Consider the following 18,553-nt stretch of genomic DNA (forward strand, 5'->3'; position numbering starts at 1 on the left):
TGTTTTTCAGTGCTACAAAGTACACGTAGGCTTAAATTGGCTCACTAGATTGAAACCAGGATGTGGAATGTCGTCATCTAACTATAGCTTACGTTTCCTTAAAATATAGAGATTAAATATGTAGATATATTTAAAAATTAACTGGGGTGTTGCATTTTGTAATTAATTGTTATAATAATAATAATAATAATAATAATAATAATAATAATAATAATAATAATAATAATAATAATAATAATAATAATAATAATGGTTCAATGCAGATATTTATATATTATATATATGAATGACATATCAAAAACTTTATTACTCTTTTTCTCTAAGTGTGCCTCGTTCAAGCGAAATTCTGCAAATGTTCTTCAAGAAGTGACATATAAAAGATTTAGCCTACATGCTGTGTAAATGTGGAAATGAACTCCCTATAGAAACATCTAGCGGGCCTCTGCAGGGCCTCACGTAGACTAAAGCTAGGGTAATCTTGAAGGAGAGAATTGTAATTTAAACGTCACTTTAGAATAGCAAACTTACCCTGTCTTCTGTCAGTTTAAAAATTATTCAATGCGTCATCGTCATGTGCACTTAATGTTTACTTGTACATGTAGATACACGTCAGATTTAAAGCGGGACCCTTAAATTATAAAAGCATTTGTCTAATGACATGTCGTCATTAAGATTAAGGTAAGCACAGGTGAGAAGTCATTTTTCTTTCTTTTTTATTATATTTGTTTAAGTAATGATTTTTATTAAAGTGAAACATTTAGAGTTTAGCCGTTCTGTCAATGTTTAACCACCTTTGTTGACAAATCCACGCCCATGGATGTTTACGGTGTTCCGTCGATTGTTGTCTATCATAAAGTTCTACATATATTTAGGCAATGGGTTGATAAAATTTTCTGACTGAATGATATTTTTGTTCTTAGTTCTAACTGCTACATGCTACATGTTCTGACTATCTCTTTCCTAGATAAATTCGTACAGACAAAGCTGTACAGACAAAGCTCAAAGATTGCAAAGGGAGGATAAACGAAAGAAGTAACAGCATTGAAGAAATATAGGTCAATTGAAAGCGAGACTAGTTTAATCCTCACTGAAACTTACGCATTTCACCTGCAAAAGGAAATAATTTAAACAGGTAAGTGAACCTATTCTGCTTTGATTATATCAATATTATATTTTAATGTAAATCTTGTGTGTCTAATGTATTTAACTAAGTAAACTTGAAGAATCGTGAACCACTAACGCGCCAGAGTTTACTGAGCAGGCATCGTGATGGTGATGATGGTTTAAAATACCCTAATATTTCTCTCGATCATACGGGTGGGTTGGGTTTGTGGGGTGGGGTCGTCTTAGGTAGTCAGAATCTGAATCGTGCCAGACCATATATGATGTAGGCTTTAACATGTAGGGGATATAACTGGAGAGAATAGACCCCGGTACATGGAAGACAAATTCATGTAGTAGCACTCCCACTTAAAACTAACTCATGAATTTTCATACTACCGCTAGCAGAGGAGATCAGCATTTGTTTAGATTAGAAATGGAAATGGCATTTGTTTAATAATGAAAACTGATTTTATTTTATTTATTATCTTTATTTGTCTCTGGGTGTCTTAGCCATGTATCTTATATTTTAGTTACTGTACATTCTGTTTTATGATGGCTGGACATGAGAAGAAAGTGATATTCACTCTCAACTTGAATTCAGCATGCCGATAGATTTAATAAAATGAAGCTGTCTTCATTAGTTTTTGCCCCTGATGTAAACAACAGTGTTGTGGATGTTTAAAAGCACTGGGAATATTTGTATGCTCCCTGAAATCCCCTGTTGTCAGATTTATATTTATCACAAACAGGAAAAGATCACAACCTCTAGACATATAAAGTGGCCAAGGTTAGATCTTCAATATTGGTTTATATATGTCAAATAGGATTTGTTTGATAACATAGCTTCTTTGAACAGATGTTTCAGTATATTTGATCAGATATATTGATGTCAGTGGCATCATTGCTGTCAAATATACTTGGCTAATGATATTTATATTGATTGAGGTTAAGCCTAATCTTGATTATTAGTCATTGTGGCAGCAGTGAATAACATTAAGAGTATAAGCTTGATTTATCGATGTGAAGTACATGTTACTGATGTGAGTTTTATCAAGTTGCTGAGAGCTGCTAGTATCTGATAAGTTATCTAGATTCAGAGTTATCCCCTCCCCCACCTCTCCCTCTCTCTCTCTCTCTCTCTTTCTCTGTCTCTCTCTTCTCTCTCTCTCTCTTTCTCTCTCTCTCTCTCTCTTTCTGTCTCTCTCTTTCTCTCATTCTCTCTCTCTCATTCTCTCTCTCTCTCTCTCTTTCTCTTTCTCTCATTCTCTCTCTCTTTCTCTCTCTCTCTTTCTCTTTCTCTCATTCTCTTTCTCTCATTCTCTCTTTCTCTCTCTCTCTCACACACACACACACACACACACACACACACACACACACACACATTTAAAGAGTTGACAGATTTCATAGGAACAGCTTTGATTTATTTTATGTTTTCCAAATAATGAATCTTCTGTAAAACATTTTGAAAGTTGATTCCTTTGGGTATAAATGCAAGTTAAACTCGAAATGTTTTTGTGGCAGACTGCAAATGTTTGTGTGAAAAAATTAGACATCAAAATGAGAAAGGCTGTTGAATTTAATGATTATTTTGGTAATTTACTTTTTATGTACAGACACAGATGTGTCTGTACATATAGCCATCATCTGCGTCTGTCGTCGCCGTCGCCGTCGTCGCTGTCGCCGTCGTCGCCGTCGTCGCCGTCGCCGTGCACTTTTACCGATAACACGATAAGTGGAAAACCATTTTGCCTTTTGATTTGAAACTTGCAGAACTGATGAATATTCATAATACGCAGGTCAAGTTCGAAAATCAGCATGATCGGGTCACTCTTAGGGAATTTATGCTGTTTTTTCACTTTTTTCAACATATATGCAGCACCGATAACACAATAAGTGGAAAACCATTTTACCCTTTGGCTTGAAACTTACAGAACTGATGAATATTCATAATATGCAGGTCAAGTTCGAAAATCGGCATGATTGGGCCATTTTTAGGGAATTTATGCTGTTTTTTCACTTTTTCAGCATATATGCAGCACCGATAACACAGTAAGTGGAAAACCATTTTACCTTTTGGCTTGAAACTTACAGAACTGATGAATATTCATAATATGCAGGTCAAGTTCGAAAATCGGCATGATTGGGCCATTTTTAGGGAATTTATGCTGTTTTTTCACTTTTTCAGCATATATGCAGCACCGATAACACAGTAAGTGGAAAACCATTTTACCTTTTGGCTTGAAACTTACAGAACTGATGAAAATTCTTAATACGCAGGTCAAGTTCGAAAATCAGCATGATTGGGCCATTTTTAGGGAATTTATGCTGTTTTTTCACTTTTTTCAGCATATATGCAGCACCGATAACACGATAAGTGGAAAACCATTTTACCTTTTGGCTTGAAACTTACAGAACTGATGAATATTCATAATACGCAGGTCAAGTTCGAAAAACAGCATGATTGGGTCATTTTTAGGGAATTTATGCTGTTTTTTCACTTTTTTCAGCATATATGCAGCACCGATAACACGATAAGTGGAAAACCATTTTACCTTTTGGCTTGAAACTTACAGAACTGATGAATATTTATAATACGCAGGTCAAGTTTGAAAATCAGCTTTATCGGGTCATTTTTATGGAAGTTATGCTATTTTTTCATTTTTTTAGCATATATGCAACACTGATACACGATAAGTGAAAAACTGTTTTACCTTTTGGCTTGAAACTTACAGAACTGATGAATATTCATATTACATAGGCAAAGTTTGAAAATCAGCGTGATTGGACCAATTTTATGGAAGTTATGCTGTTTTTTTCACTTTTTTCAGCATGTATGCAATACCGCTAACACATTTCAAGAAAAATCAATTGGCCAATTGTCTTGAAATTTACAGGGGAGATCAGTCTTACTGAAATACAGATGGAGTTTGAAAATGGTTCAGTTTTGGTGAAGTTATGCCTTTTTTTGTATATAAGTGTTTTTTTTTTCCTTTGATTTAATTCTTAGGCATGTTAAGAATCTCCTCTGTGAACTAATTAAATATGTAAAGGTGTTCTTTTGACATTTTCTGCATCTTAACAATATTGTTAGTTGATTATATAAAAAAGATGGTTAACCTGTTATTGTGTATTATATAAGAAAGTGTCAAAAATGGAAATAATAATAAACTCATATCTTTACAGTTTGTCAGATTCAATCATTCACCATGTTCAGAATCTCAGAATGGAGCAAAATGGCAATTTAAAATTGTTCTATTGATATTTTTCCTATGACAGCAATTTTCTTAGTTGTTCATTTAAAAATGACAGTAAATTGATTATTTTGTTATATGAAAAAAAGATGTTGAAAATGGAAAGAAAATCAATTCAATACAGTTATCTTTTGTTTACATTTTAGCATTTTGAAAGTTTGACTCTGAACTTCCATGGCCTTGAAGACATTTCCATGTCACATTTTCTGTAAATCCATGATACTTTTATTTTATTATTAAAAATTAATGGTCATTATATTATATTGCATAAAAGTTGAAGAAAACCCTAATTTTGGAAATGGCTGCCGGAATGACCATTAAGGAAAAACCATGTTACTTATGATACTCAAACTTACTGAAAAGTTTCGTAAGACTGATGTGCAGTTTGTGTTGGAAAATCAGTGTGATTGTTTTCCGTTTTGGAAGCAATGTAGCTCTATAGAGTGCTATATGGGGCTACTGTGTATGGATGGTGGTAATTGCCCCTTGGGATAGTCACAAGCTAAATTCAGAGCTATAAAATCATTTGCCTAATTGATTTCCAAGTGCCCATTAAATAAGATTACATAAAACACACGCTGAGACTTCCCAGTAAAGTCCCATAGGTTAAGCTCTCTTAACTGTGTCACATAATTAGGAATCTATGATAATTATGCAGGTAAATGTTGTTTAATATTGCAAATAAGTTAACAAAACAAAACAAAAAAATAGATGAATAACAGTGTCTTATTATCCTCAAACACATTGGGGTTATTCATATCATGTTATTACAGCAAGATTAAAAGTTTGAATAGTAGCTTTAATGGGATATTTTTGTGTTTTCTTTTTAATTTTTTTTTTCAAACACTGGCATTTTCAGCTCCCATCCACCTGAAGCTCTTCACATTTTCTGTATTTCCACATAAGCAGTTGCATTGGTTTTTATGTCTTTAAACATTATGTAATATTATTTTATGCACTGTCATCATTATTTAGATATTGGGATTTTCATTATGTGAATTTGGTCCTGAAACTGTAATCTTATTGCAGGGGTGGATTGAGGCCATCTTCTGGGTCTTTCAGATTTTAAAGTTCACATTGATGGGCATCTCTTTTTTCTGTTGGAAGACCATCAAAAATGTAGGATGGATCAACAAAGATAATTTGGAATACTGTCAGAAAATATCTCTGGATCAGCTCCTGTTATTGATGATGTCACCTGTTGTGCATGATTAAATTTCAGCGTTGATTGACAGTGCTATTGTAGGCATCAAAATTGACAAAATGAACCATTTTCTGCATTTTTATTTTGTGTTTTTGTCTGTACATTTGACAGCTTTGCTGCCTTGTTTAAAAACTAGTACTAGTAGCCATGTGTTATAAAGGCCCCCTGCTGGTTACTCTGTTGACCAGTATCACTTTCAACTAGAAATTTTTGATCTCTTAGTTATGTCCTATCAGCCCTATGCCCAACACTTATGTAATTTAATTCCTAACATACCAGATAAATGCACCCGTTCTGTATCATATAGTTAGTCCAGGTATTCCTATTTGGCGCCATTCAGATATTTATCACATATATATCTGTTACAAGAGCTGCATTGGGCAGTCAGCTTGGAAAATCAAAGACTGTTCTGTGGTACTTCCTCATAAAATTTGTATGTACTAGTACCTAACTTAAAGTAAATACATGTAATTTTTTTGTTCAAAAAATTTGCACACTCATCTTCTTCAAATATCTTTGAAAAAAAAAAATCATTTTGCTACTAGTTACCCAAGAAACATTTTTGTTAATGCTGAAAGTAAAATGAATATATCCATGATATGTGATCCATGTATGACCTACACAAAATAAGAGCAGAGAACCCCTAATCTTTTATAAGCATCACAGGTGTCTAAAATGTGCTTTGTTTAGGGTTAAGCTAAATTTTTTCAGTTTATTTTAGATCACTGTTTAATATTTTTAGGTAGTAACCAATACGAGGCGGACAAGAGCAGTCAGGATGCAGCAACCAGTGATGCAGCAGCCAGGAGGTCAGTACTAGTACTAGTATAGTACGGGTATAGCACTAACACTGGTCAATTTACTAACTAGTAGCCAAATGCTAAAACTGAATTAAGTTGGCTAAACCGAGGACATATATTCAATATACGTGACCCTTGGCTAAACAAAATGGGGGTGATTTGACTTGTTTTAGTCATATTTAATTCATTTGAAGAAGAAAGTACTTGTGATAGAAAAGTAATTTAGTAGTGACTTGGCTAGGTGAAAAAAACTGCTAGTGCTGTCCCAGTTTTGTCAAATTGGACAGTTTTTAAAATTAAATGGGAGTTGTAGATGAGACAGTGAGAGAGACTTATCTTCATTACCAATCACCGATTTAACCAAGAAGCCCAAACTTATTTTTCAAAAGTGGGAAATTCATGCCAGGGGAATTTTTTTTTTTCAAAAGTGGAAATTTATGGTAAGTAGAGAGTCTCTCCCTCTCTCTCTCTTTTTTTTCCAGATTTTGTGCTTAGATTGGTCTTTATATTAAGCATCCTACAATGTCCATAAGATTAATTTTTGTCAGTCTGCATTTCATTTCTTATTTATTAGATTTTTTATGGCTTTATTACAGCTACTGTATAGATCTGTGGACTGTTACACCTAGAATAATTTCACAAGGTCTATGTTATTTCAACACGGAAACATTATCCTTGATATCCTATCCACCTGCTTTGCTGCTTTTCTTTTCTTTATCAGCATTTTAAAGTGAATTTATCATATTCTTGACCAGGATGTGGCTTTCAAGCGAAGTTAAAGAGTGTGATAAGACCATTTCTTATACATCCTGCTTTGAACGTTTTGTTTTTCATGTGTAAGAAAAAAAATCCAAGACTTCCTCTTGGTAACTATGTAAAAATGCTTGGGAGCTGCATACTGTTCTTGCAGTTTGTTATAAATCTAGAGGACCTACTGCAGGGGTGGATCCAGAGATATTTTCTGACAGTCTTCCAAATTATCTTTGTTGATCCAGCCTCCATTTTTGACCGTCTTCCGAGAGAAAAAATTAGATACCCATCAATGAAAACTTGAAAATCTGACCGTCTTCCGGAAGACCCAGAAGAATCCGCCACTGTACTATTAACTAGTATGTTCCAATCTTTTTTCTTTTCTTTTTTAATAGACCTTATTCTTGAACACCAAAATGTGGATAATGTTACTGACATGTAATCAAAGTCACTAGGGTGGAAAGCGGCCACACCCTTTTGCATGAAAGACCATGACAATTTCCTAAATAGTTGCAATCATAAAAACTCTTTTCAAAATACACATTATACTAGTATGAGCTGTCTTTGTTATCTAGACTTTTTTCCTATTGAACAATGTGCTACATAAGGCAAAAGAGGGACATCCATTCCTTGACCTAGTTTTGTTTGAATTTTGTACTCTCAAACCTGTTTGAAACTTGATCACAGATTTATCATCGGTAGCTAAAGGGCCATGCCCCCTTCCCCCCCCTCCCACCCTCCCCGATCTTCTTCCCTTTGGGTCATCTTTATATGATTAAAGTGAAGGCTTTTTTTATGTACATGTATTTTCATGTTTTAATTTACTAGCTTCTAATTTTTACCATTAGAGTGAACATTAATTATTACTAGAACAATAGACTTTCTTTCAGAATATGTTATATATCAGAATGAAATTTAGTGACTGTGGCCTAGAGTACTTTAATAGGGTTGGGTTTGCTTAACCTTATACTGAATAAGCAAATATACATTATATACTATTCTTAATGTACTAGAACTAAGATTTCATCAGTTCTAGTTTTTCCTGTTTTTTTCTGTAGTCACAGTGGATGATAAGGTATTGCAGATTATTTCATATATCATTTCATTTGCCTTTGGTTCTAGGTCAAATATTTTCCTTGATAAAAATAAACAGGGTGCCATGATGTCGATGTGAATGTACTGAGATTTCATCATTAGTCATATTTTCTGTTTTTCTATCTTATATCACAACAGATTGAAATTTGTTTTATATATATTATTACCTCTGACAAGGATGCGAGGTTTTGCTTGTCATTTGTTTGTCTGTAGAAAGCATTACTAGTATGCAAAAAGTCTTGAATAAATTTTGATGAAATTTTCAGGATGGGCCACAAATGGGCTAAGTAGGAAATGGTTAGATTTTTGTGATAGTCCATTAATTGATTAATTAATAATTTATATTTTCATGCCAGCCCCTGGGGGATGGATGGTGCAGCCCCAGGTCCCCGTTGGCTGTCCTCCTGGTCTGGAGTACCTTACTCAGGTAGACCAGGTGCTAGTCCATCAACAGACAGAGCTGCTGGAAGGTAAGACTAGGCTCTGTTCACATTCAACTTGAGCCGGGCCTAACTGAGCCATGGCTCAAATATGGCCCAACCCACTTGAAAGCATGCTATTAGTAAGATATAAATTATTGCTCTACGCCTGTAGGGATGGTGCGTGTGGAAGGTGGGAATCCATTGTGAAGTGCATGCCATATTTGATGCAAAGATCAGTTGCTCCACAGATCAACTGATTGTGAATATAAGCTTAGGCTCTTGTTTTTGTAGACAACCTATAAAAAGGATTACAACTGTTCTTATGACATTCACATTTCACAATGAATACATTATAAAAGCTTACACACACTTACACATATGTGATGTAAATTTATGATATATTTATTGGGATGAAGTACTAGTACTACTTCCACAACTTTTAAGAACCTCTGTTTCTGTAAATTACTCTATGGTCAAGTTGCAACCTAGTGTTAAGGGAGAATGCAGCACTGTTGATATTAATTTAATGATGATCCATTGGCAGACATTGTTATTCAAGAAGTAAATCCCAAACTTTATATATATATATATATATATATATATATATATATATATATATATAATATTGTGTTTTGAACCTCGTCGTTGCAGCATTTACTGGTTTTGAGACCAACAACAAGTACGAGATCAAGAACAGCATGGGACAGAGGGTCTACTTCGCCGCAGAAGGTGAGATAGTCACTAGTACTTGTCAGGGTGTGATTGGAAGTTGAATCTAATTTGAGAGAGAGAGAGAGAGAGAGGCAAACAGCATGGGACAGAGGGTCTACTTTGCCGCAGAAGGTGAGATAATCACTAGTACTTGCGAGGGTGTGATTGGAAGTTGAATTCAATTTGAGAGAGAGAGAGAGAGAGACGAAAAGCATGGGACAGAGGGTCTATTTTGCTGCGGAAGGTGAGATGTGTGGGTGAGATGATCACTAGTAGGTGTGACTGGAAGTTAAATTTAGAATTTGGATTACAAGAGTTAGAGAGAATATGGAGGAGCTCTAGTTCTGTGTTGTAGAATTAAAAGGAATAAGGGAGTGTAAAGTGTATGCTTTGCGAAGAGAAAGTTTTGGGATATTTCAAGCCGAAATCAAAGAATAGTAGTTTGAATATTCTCTCCCATTAGTCTAGAGAAAGTTCATGTTGAGTGAATGTATTCTTTGTTAATGTAGTTAAAAACAAAAGATTTATTACTTTGTTTTCTTAACAGAAAAGGACTTGGGGATGTCATTTTGCCAGATACAATCATTTGCGTTGATCAATGCAAACCCCTTTGATTTTTCATATTGATTGATTCATATTTTTCATGTTGCTTGTGATGTCCTGAAAATTGTCAAGTATTATTTGTGCTTTGTAACAAACTAACCTCTGTAATGGCTTGTTTTCCGTCTGCACCTGAAAGCTGGTGGATGTTGTTCGTGTTGTAATCGTAGCTGCTGTGGCTCAGCACGCGGGTTTGACATCCGTATCGTGGACACCAGCGGGCGTGAGGTCATCCATCTAAGACGCCCCTTACGCTGCAGCACGTGTTGGTGTCCATGTTGCTTACAGGTAGTGGTTGCTTTTCGTTGAGTGCTTTGTTGATGTTGCAAGGTGTTGTCTTGATGTTGAAGAGTGTTGCTTTGATGTTGGAAAGCACTGTGGTAATGTTGCATATTATGTTGTGTTGATGTTGTGGAGTATTTTGTTTGGTTTGGTCTTATGTTGTGTTGGTTTTGAACTTATTTAATTGCATTGTCTTAATTTCAGAAGAGAGTTATTTATTTGCTAGATGTTATTTGCCTCCCCGCAGTCTCCACTCTTCAGATGTCACTTGTATCAAGACAAGCCGCATCCCGATTTATTTATTTATTTATTTATATAATTGATGTTTTGTATACATTTTTTAGACACTGATTGCTGCACGCGGAACATTTGTGGAAACGGTCGACCATTTGACATGAAAATCATGGACAATGTCGGTAAAGAGGTCATCCATTTATCCCGTCCCTTGAGATGCAGCACTTGCTGGTTTCCATGTTGTTTACAGGTACAAATGAACAAAAATGCTATTTGACTGCATATTTCAGAACCTTTTTGCAGTAAGGCTAGGCCCTTGTAAGTAAGTTAAACATTTTTGTATTACTTAAGAGGACTTAACCTAGTGTTTAAATACAATAAGCGTGTATTGGTTTCTTTTTTGTTTACAGGTAAGAAAAGCTAACAAACAAACAAACAAATCATAATACTTATAGTTTGTTCTTAGAAAATTCAACTTTCCCTTAAAAAAGTTGAACATATTTGATTTGAAGATTGCTGTTTTATTTTTTCTGTGTTATTTTGCCTAATTTTTTAATTTGTATTTGTCTATTGGGGTGTATTGATGCAGTGGATACTTCTTATTGAAATGTAGATTTGTATCAAATTCATGAGAATGCCTTTTTCTTTTATTGCAAAATTCTATCAAAAATAATGTAAGTAATATTAATGATTCAGGACCTACTGAATGGAGAGAGATAACTGAAAAAGTATAACCATAAAATCTTATGTTTAAAATATGCTTGAATTTTTATGACTGATCAGTCATTATATTATAAAAGAGAATTGCATCTGCTAGCTATGCACTGTAGAATTGCAAATTAAATCTACACGAAGCTCTACTAATTGATTATCAGTTTTTAAGATAATTGGAATAATTTTTATAGCTTTTATAGAGAGGAACAACAAAGGGAAACGAAAGCCCAATTTGATATCTCATTCTAACTGAATTGTTTGCTTTTCGTGTAATGATCTCTTCCTAGTATTGCTATTTATTTATTTATTTATTTATTTATTTATTTATTTCCCCATAGAGAGTCACCGTGGAGGCTCCCCCAGGCCAGGTGATAGGCTATATAAAACAAGCCTGGAGTATCTGCAAACCCAAGTTTTACATCCAGAATGAACATGGAGACGACATCCTCAGAATTGACGGCCCCTGCTTTACTTGCAACATCTGTGGAGACGTGCAGTTCCAGGTAATACATTTAATACGGAGAATTTGGCCCCATTCAGCATAGGGGACTAACTAGTCCAAGGGTCAAATATGGCCGACCCACTTAAATACTTCCCCATGGGATATCTATTCAGAGTCTATTAGCCGATAGCGGATTAGATGGCAAGCTTTGTAGTGGGTAATAACAGTGATTGCAGTAAGGGAGAATCTCCCGTAGATTTGGATCGATCCAGCTAGTAAGATAGGTTTATCCCTTTGATAGGTGTATCCGTTTAGGTTTATCCCTTTATCCCTTTGCATTTTCTAGGTCCTGTCCAAGGACGGGAGCGCCCAGGTGGGTCAAATCTCAAAACAGTGGTCAGGGATCGTCAAGGAAATGTTCACGGACGCTGACAACTTTGGCGTGTCTTTCCCCATGGATCTGGATGTGAAGATGAAGGCAGTCATGTTGGGAGCCGTTTTCCTAATTGTGAGTATTCTGCTCCATAGGTGGCGCTGTGGTGCATATAATCAGCTTACCAGCATAAATGTTTCTGATAAATGAATCCAATGTTTTTGTTATCGAATACGAGAAATTAAAAAAAATATTTTTAAATGAGAGCACTACTTGGTACATAGTACATTGCATACATTTGGAAATCATTATAGGAAAGGGTAGTGTCCTCAGTTTGGGGATATTTTTTAGTATGGAAAAAGATTTAATCCTTTATTTTTAGTGAAAAGAATGTAGAACTAAATGTTGAAAAGGAATTTTTCAAAATGGGAGCTTCAGAAGGGATTTTATATGCATGTCAATTATTTTTTTTACCATCCCTGTTAGCCTTTGTGAACATGTTCTCACGTGTCAATTAGGGTCATGAATGACATTTTCATTTAAAATTTTTAGTTTTTTTGTTGTTAAAAGTTTATTTGTTACCTATTTGAGTTGATTAGAATTTACATTTTGGTTTAGGACTTCATGTTTTTTGAACAATCTGGAGGTGATAAAGAGCAGCAAACTGTAGGAATGCTCTAGTGTCACAGGTAAAGGTCAAGGTGAAGGTGAAGGTCAACATTCTCTTCCCATGGATCCTACTTTTAACTGTTAAAATATACTTATGGTTTATTTATTTATATAGCTATTGTTTGCATGGGGCAATATGGCTTATATGTAATTATTGTTTGTTTTGCAGCACATAGGGGTTTGCATGTTTTTCATTGTTTTATTTTAATGGCCGTTATATATTGATTATGTCACAGTGCACAAAAAACTAGCAAAGCTTAATAACCACAACTATTTCTTAGGAACTGGAACTTCTTTGGGTATCTGACTGATGCTTCCGCTTTTATAGTTTCTAGGAAACATAATAAATGTGGTGGGTTGTTTGTATAATATTCAAAATGTAGCTGCACAGCTCTCTGCTTCCAGATGGTACTGCTTTAAAAATCTTTTTATCTCTTCTTAAAAAAGAAAGACTTTTCATCTCTCATGCTTCTTTTCAGTGGTCTATAGACTTGCTTTCTTTTGCTTGTACATCAACATATTCAACTGATATATGTGCTCAAATGGTATTATAATGTTTGCAGCAGTTATGTCATTATCCTTTTGCAGCACATTTCATACCTTTGGTCATTCTGTATTTCACTTTCTCTCAGTATGTTACATCTCCTGTGTATTTTTCTCTCATCTACACTTTTCTTTATCCAGGATATGAAACGGCTAAAAGAGTTGGACACCATAATTATCATTTCAGTCTCCTCTCTATTCTCTGTATCATTGCTTCCCTTGGCTGTATATTTCAACTGTTTTCCTCAATTCTAAATCTTCTGTGTTTTTCCTTTCAACTTTTCTTCTGCTGTATAGGACATGATGTACTTTGAACAGAATACAGATAAGGCCAAAAGAGGGGGACACCATCACCACTAAGCCAAGAAGACACTGTCAGGTACCTTCTGGCAAGGAATGCTGCAGCTCTGTTATAACAGCTGTTTCTGAAGCATTCAGCATTGCATGGCACTTTTATATGCATCATGCTCTGGTGATTCCCCTCCTCCACCCCCCTCCCCCCCTCCACTTCCCTGCCACACACACACACACACATACACACACACACATCTTTCACACTCTTCATTAAATTGGGTATGGTATAAACTACATGCATATGTCAATAGAGCCTCTCCTCTATTCTAGATCAGAATTGCATATTTATACCCTAGTGTCCAAAAGGGTTTTAAGATTTCTGAAGCCCTCAGTGGCCCACAGAGGTATTGCAATATTGCCCAAAGTGCACTTTTATAGAAAAGAAACCCCCTTCTTGACAGGAAGAGCTACGGATGAAAATTGTCCGTAAGCCTTATTGGAATACTTTGAACCTGCCTGCAGGCAAACTGCTAACACATGTTTAGCAATGGGCACCTTTCATTTCCAACCCCCATTGTGACCTACTTATTTGTAGCATGGTTAAAAGGTCAAAGGTGATGACCTATGACCCGACCTGACCTAATTATTGCATCCTTTTTTCCTTTCAGGACTATATGTTCTTTGAACAGGCAGGGGACAAAAAGCAAGACAGTGTTGGAAATGTTATCTAAATGATTCTACAGAGAGCTTCCACTTGGAACAAAATTAATGCAGGCATGAATGTTAAAATTGTGCGATTAATGGAAAAGAAAAATATGTCAGAATAGAAATAAAATAAATGATATCTGTGTACATCATTTAACAAATTATTAATGGACTAGCATTAAATAAATGCAAAGTGATCATTTAGCGCCAGTAATCAAATTTCAAAAAGTCACGAGGAAAATATAATAGTAAGCAGCATGTAAATTTTGTCAGTGGGACATTTGTAGAAAGTTAAATGCAAAAGAGGCCAGTTATAATTTTGCTCATTTGTCATTTTTTTAAACAAAGAACAGAATCACATAAGAAATGATGAAACTTGCATATTTGGCCAAAAACAGGATTATTAAAAATGATGAATAATTTTATATTGCCTTTTATGTCTATAATGGTTTACTACTGTTACTACTTAGTTTGTATACTTTTATAACTTCAAAGTTTCTGAAAATGGGCAGGGTTCAACATGCTTGAAATGTTTTAAATATTTAAAATTGAAATAAATAGATAATAACACCACATAGGATTAGTGCAGTGTCTGTTGCTTTGGTCAAGATGTTGATATTACATTGTATGAATGTAAGCCTACAAATCGCAAAATTAAGTTATTTTTCAAAAAATAGAAATATTGTTATTAGGTCAATTTAAATAAAACAACTTTTGAACCACCATACACAAGTTATAATTGGAATATATCTGAAAGTATTAAAGTTATTCATTTGACAATCTTAAGATACAAAGAATGCTTTTGTATTTAAAGAGATTTGTAAACAACTAAGAAAAATATGTTTGAAATTAAAAGAAAATCGAGCCTTGCTAAAAATGAGGTTAGTATAAAGTGTGCCTTTATTATTAGAGTGAAGCTATTTGAATGTTCTTCACATTCAAATCTCTTGTGTGATCATAAAATGCAGTGTGAGCTTGTACTAGAGTCTAATTTAGTCAGTCTACCCTTTTCTCTGTTTATTTGATACATTTTAAGCTTCTTATTTCCACTTAACTTCAAAATAACCTCTCACTGTTTCATTATCATCTTTTCCTTTTTTGTGGTCAAAACACATTTTTGTGTATAATGAAATAAGTCATTTTTGGAATATTTTAAGTTTGTTCCAGTGTTGCATTGTGGGTGGGACGGGTTGGTCAAAATGTTCCCATTATAGCCCTCATAAGTTCTGTTCCTACTAACAGTTTTACTTCAGGTTCTTGAATTTTCTCTCTCGTCTTCTTAAGTTTCACTATTCCAGTTTTGACTTCAGTGTTGGCTTCAGTTTGGCTTCAGTTTTGCACTGAGTAAATCTGAACACTTTTGCAGTTGCCTTTTATTCAGGGTGTAATTCAGTTTCTTAATGTCTTCTCACTTTTTCAGAATATTAATCAACTGTAGACATAAAATTGTCTGGATATCATTTTGAAAGTTGATGTACTTTTATCTCACGTGTAGTAATTCAGATCCAACTTAACTTAATGCCACCTAACAATTTCAGATTCATTAACACTTATTTCAGATTTAACAATATTGATACTTTGTGATTTTACAGCTCATTTGATTAAAACTTTTCAGGTGTCATAATTTTATTAAATTTTCTTTAAGTGTACATATAACTTTATTCCTGAAACTGTTATAAAATTTTTTCAACAATCAGTGTACAGTGATGTTGATTTTGTGCTTTGCATTCATAATATTTTTCATATGATTTTGTTGGAAAAAATGGGCTGATATGTTGACATTTTCTGTTTTCTGTTTCTAGGATTACATGTTCTTTGAGAAGTCACAGAATAAAGAAGAGGCTAAAGTTGGAATGGCATAAATGTTCCTTCTGATGGTGAAGAAAATACAAAACACTAGGTGGCTTCAGACGTTCTACTAGATGGCAGCAGTGTTGCTTACCCTAAGAATCATAGGCCTCATTGTGACCTTTCACCTTATTTGCTGCTACAATAAACTCTGTGAAACATGGGGTAAACCTACTTTTGGTGTTGTCAATAAAATGCAGTTTCTTTTGAAATGCCAAATACCCTCTAGGTTGCCTTATTATTTTAAATCAATAACTTAAAACTTTTATTTTAAAAATAAAGATGATGCCATATTCTCAAGTCTGTTTATTTTTATATTGAAATATGAAAATGTTGAACTAATTTGCAGTCTCTTAGTTTGATTTGGCACATAAAGTTTAATACAATTATTATATATTAAAAAAAAAAACATGAATATTGCAGTTGCGTGCCAAGTTAATTATTTGGGCATTATTTGGATTGATGATTTGTAACAAAAAGTAAAATATTGTTTATTATGCTGGAAAGGAATAGATTAATTATTATTATTACTGATTTTGAAGTCTTAATATGCATTTTTCTCTAATATCTAATCTAGGAGTTTTCTGTAACAAATGATGTAATATCAGGTTATTCAGATCTTTATAACTTAGTCTGTTGGTGTCAAGCTATAAGTTTAAGTTGTCTGTTATTTTAATTTACATAATTTCTATAATAGTAAGAAAATATTTGTTACTGTACCAGTTTTTGCACACTGAAAAATTGGAGAGAAGCGGGGCACAGAAGAAAAATATTAATGTTTTAGTGCATAAAGGACAGATAGGAATATTGAAAGGCAATGTAAAATGAATAATCCATATCCAGCTTGTGTATAATGAATGTTTTTATCCTAATAGCTTTGAAAACTATATCAGTGTGTTTGTCTCATTTGCCTTCCAATGTAAATATCAAGGCTTATTTTTAAAATAATTTTTATGAAAAAAGGGAGCAGAAATCTAACACTTTTCTATTTTGTATGTGTAACTTTTAATCATTGGGACACTTGAAGTTTGGCCCTGCCTTCACGATTATTATAGGCTGCCATTTTAGCCACAAAAATCTCAAAAATTTTAGAAAAGCATGGTTTGCGACATAAACAAACTGAAGTGTGGGAAAAATATAGAAACTTCTTGTAAATTAAAACTAACTGATGCCTTGTAGGCTGAATGCAGGGAAAGGAGGTAGATAATTAAATTTAATAAGAAAAAATTGGAATCGAGTGTTTTGCGTGTCTTAAATAGGAATGCAGTCTGTCCCAGCCATACAATGTGGGGTGCGTGACAGCTGTGAAAAAAGTACAAAGTTTGTTTATTTTTTAGCTTTTCTTGTAAAGAGGGTAAAAAGGAATGTGTTAAGGTAAGAATAAGTGCTATTCTTAGTTCATAAAGTACATTATATCTTCAACAGATCGTATATAAAATAGTCATAAATTGGTCCATCTTCAGAATTTCCATGCATCCTACCTACAGAAGTCCCCATTCCACCCTCGATCTGTTAGATCTTTAAGTAGTCCAATCCAGACTTCACATAGTTTATTATTATTACCTCCACCAAAAAACGTATGTTTTTGCCAGTATTGATTTGTCTGTCTCTTTCAATAATTGTAGTAACAATATGGAAGGAAGGATTTTGATTGATTTCTTAGGAAAGGCCAGAATTAAAAAGAAAGAAATGTTCATTATTGTATCATAATTAATCTCCTGCTCAAGTTATGGAGTTATTGCCTTAAAACAATACAGATTTTTGTGGAATGAAATATTTGTTTCTCATTATAATATTAATTATATGTATGTTTGTTTTATACCCTTCAAACCAGTCAAGTTGCATGCATATATATTTTCTTGCATTAATTATCTTTATATTTTGTTGAAATGAAAGTGAATAAAATGGAAATATATTTAAACTGATAAAATATAAAACTTAAAATGATAACAAATACAATTAGTTATAAGTATCAGTTCATCCAGAATATTACTTTAATTTTCTGGTAACTACTCATACTTACAATTAGAAAAGTTTTATAGTTTTTATTGGAATATTTTTTCTCCACAACATTGCAAATTCTTAATATTTTTTCTAGCCGTTTGAAAACAACATGTATCAGAATTTTTTAAAAATCATTTACAGAGGTATTGTGGCTAATGTTGTGTTGATAGCTGCTTTCTTGTCTACATGTAGTTGATTTTTTGAGTTGATGCTCCTGTTTGATGTAACAATACTTGATATAATCATTGGTCTGAAAAAAAATTGCAATGCCTTTCTTAATTGTTTAAAAATTGTTTTACATCTTGTACATAAAAAATTATCTAATGTAAGTATAGCTGTACTTTGTTAAATTAGACCTAATGGATAAATAAATTCATTGCTACAGATATGTGTAACTTGTTTTTATTGGTCTAACATCGGTTTATTTTTAGTCTCTCTCTCTCTCTCTCTCTCTCTCTCTCTCAAACAACAAATTCTACAGTATTGCTAAATTAAACTAAATGGTTAT

The 18,553-nt window shown here is 33.8% G+C and overlaps 1 protein-coding gene across 5 annotated transcripts; it reads left to right on the forward strand.

Annotated features, from left to right (window-relative positions):
• Window positions 1–964: 964 nt before the first annotated feature.
• LOC106179463 (phospholipid scramblase 1) lies at window positions 965–18,431 on the forward strand. Of its 5 annotated transcripts, none has more exons than XM_086996737.1 (9): window positions 965–1,132; window positions 6,302–6,368; window positions 8,561–8,674; window positions 9,278–9,355; window positions 10,564–10,703; window positions 11,506–11,670; window positions 11,956–12,117; window positions 12,601–12,671; window positions 15,996–18,431. In XM_086996737.1, exons 2-8 carry the CDS (start codon window positions 6,338–6,340, stop codon window positions 12,661–12,663), a joined length of 753 nt encoding a protein of 250 aa, XP_086852863.1. In that variant the 5' UTR covers window positions 965–1,132; window positions 6,302–6,337; the 3' UTR covers window positions 12,664–12,671; window positions 15,996–18,431. The 5 variants fall into 5 exon arrangements, with proteins under 5 accessions (XP_086852863.1, XP_086852866.1, XP_086852864.1 ...); XM_086996740.1 differs by lacking the exon at window positions 12,601–12,671 and adding an exon at window positions 13,492–13,573; XM_086996738.1 differs by lacking the exon at window positions 15,996–18,431 and adding an exon at window positions 14,157–14,768.
• Window positions 18,432–18,553: the final 122 nt, after the last annotated feature.

Source organism: Lingula anatina, chromosome 10 (assembly GCF_051362555.1).
Source record: "Lingula anatina isolate TDL-2025a chromosome 10, LinAna3.0, whole genome shotgun sequence".
Classification (NCBI taxonomy): Eukaryota; Metazoa; Brachiopoda; class Lingulata; order Lingulida; family Lingulidae; genus Lingula; species Lingula anatina.

Excerpts from the sequence above, each read along its gene's own strand:
- LOC106179463 (XM_086996737.1), top strand. The coding sequence starts at position 6,338 with ATGCAGCAACCAGTGATGCAGCAGCCAGGAG. Across the intron at positions 6,369-8,560 it reads AGTGATGCAGCAGCCAGGAG|CCCCTGGGGGATGGATGGTG; the intron begins GTCAGTACTAGT and ends TTTTCATGCCAG. Across the intron at positions 8,675-9,277 it reads ACAGACAGAGCTGCTGGAAG|CATTTACTGGTTTTGAGACC; the intron begins GTAAGACTAGGC and ends TCGTCGTTGCAG.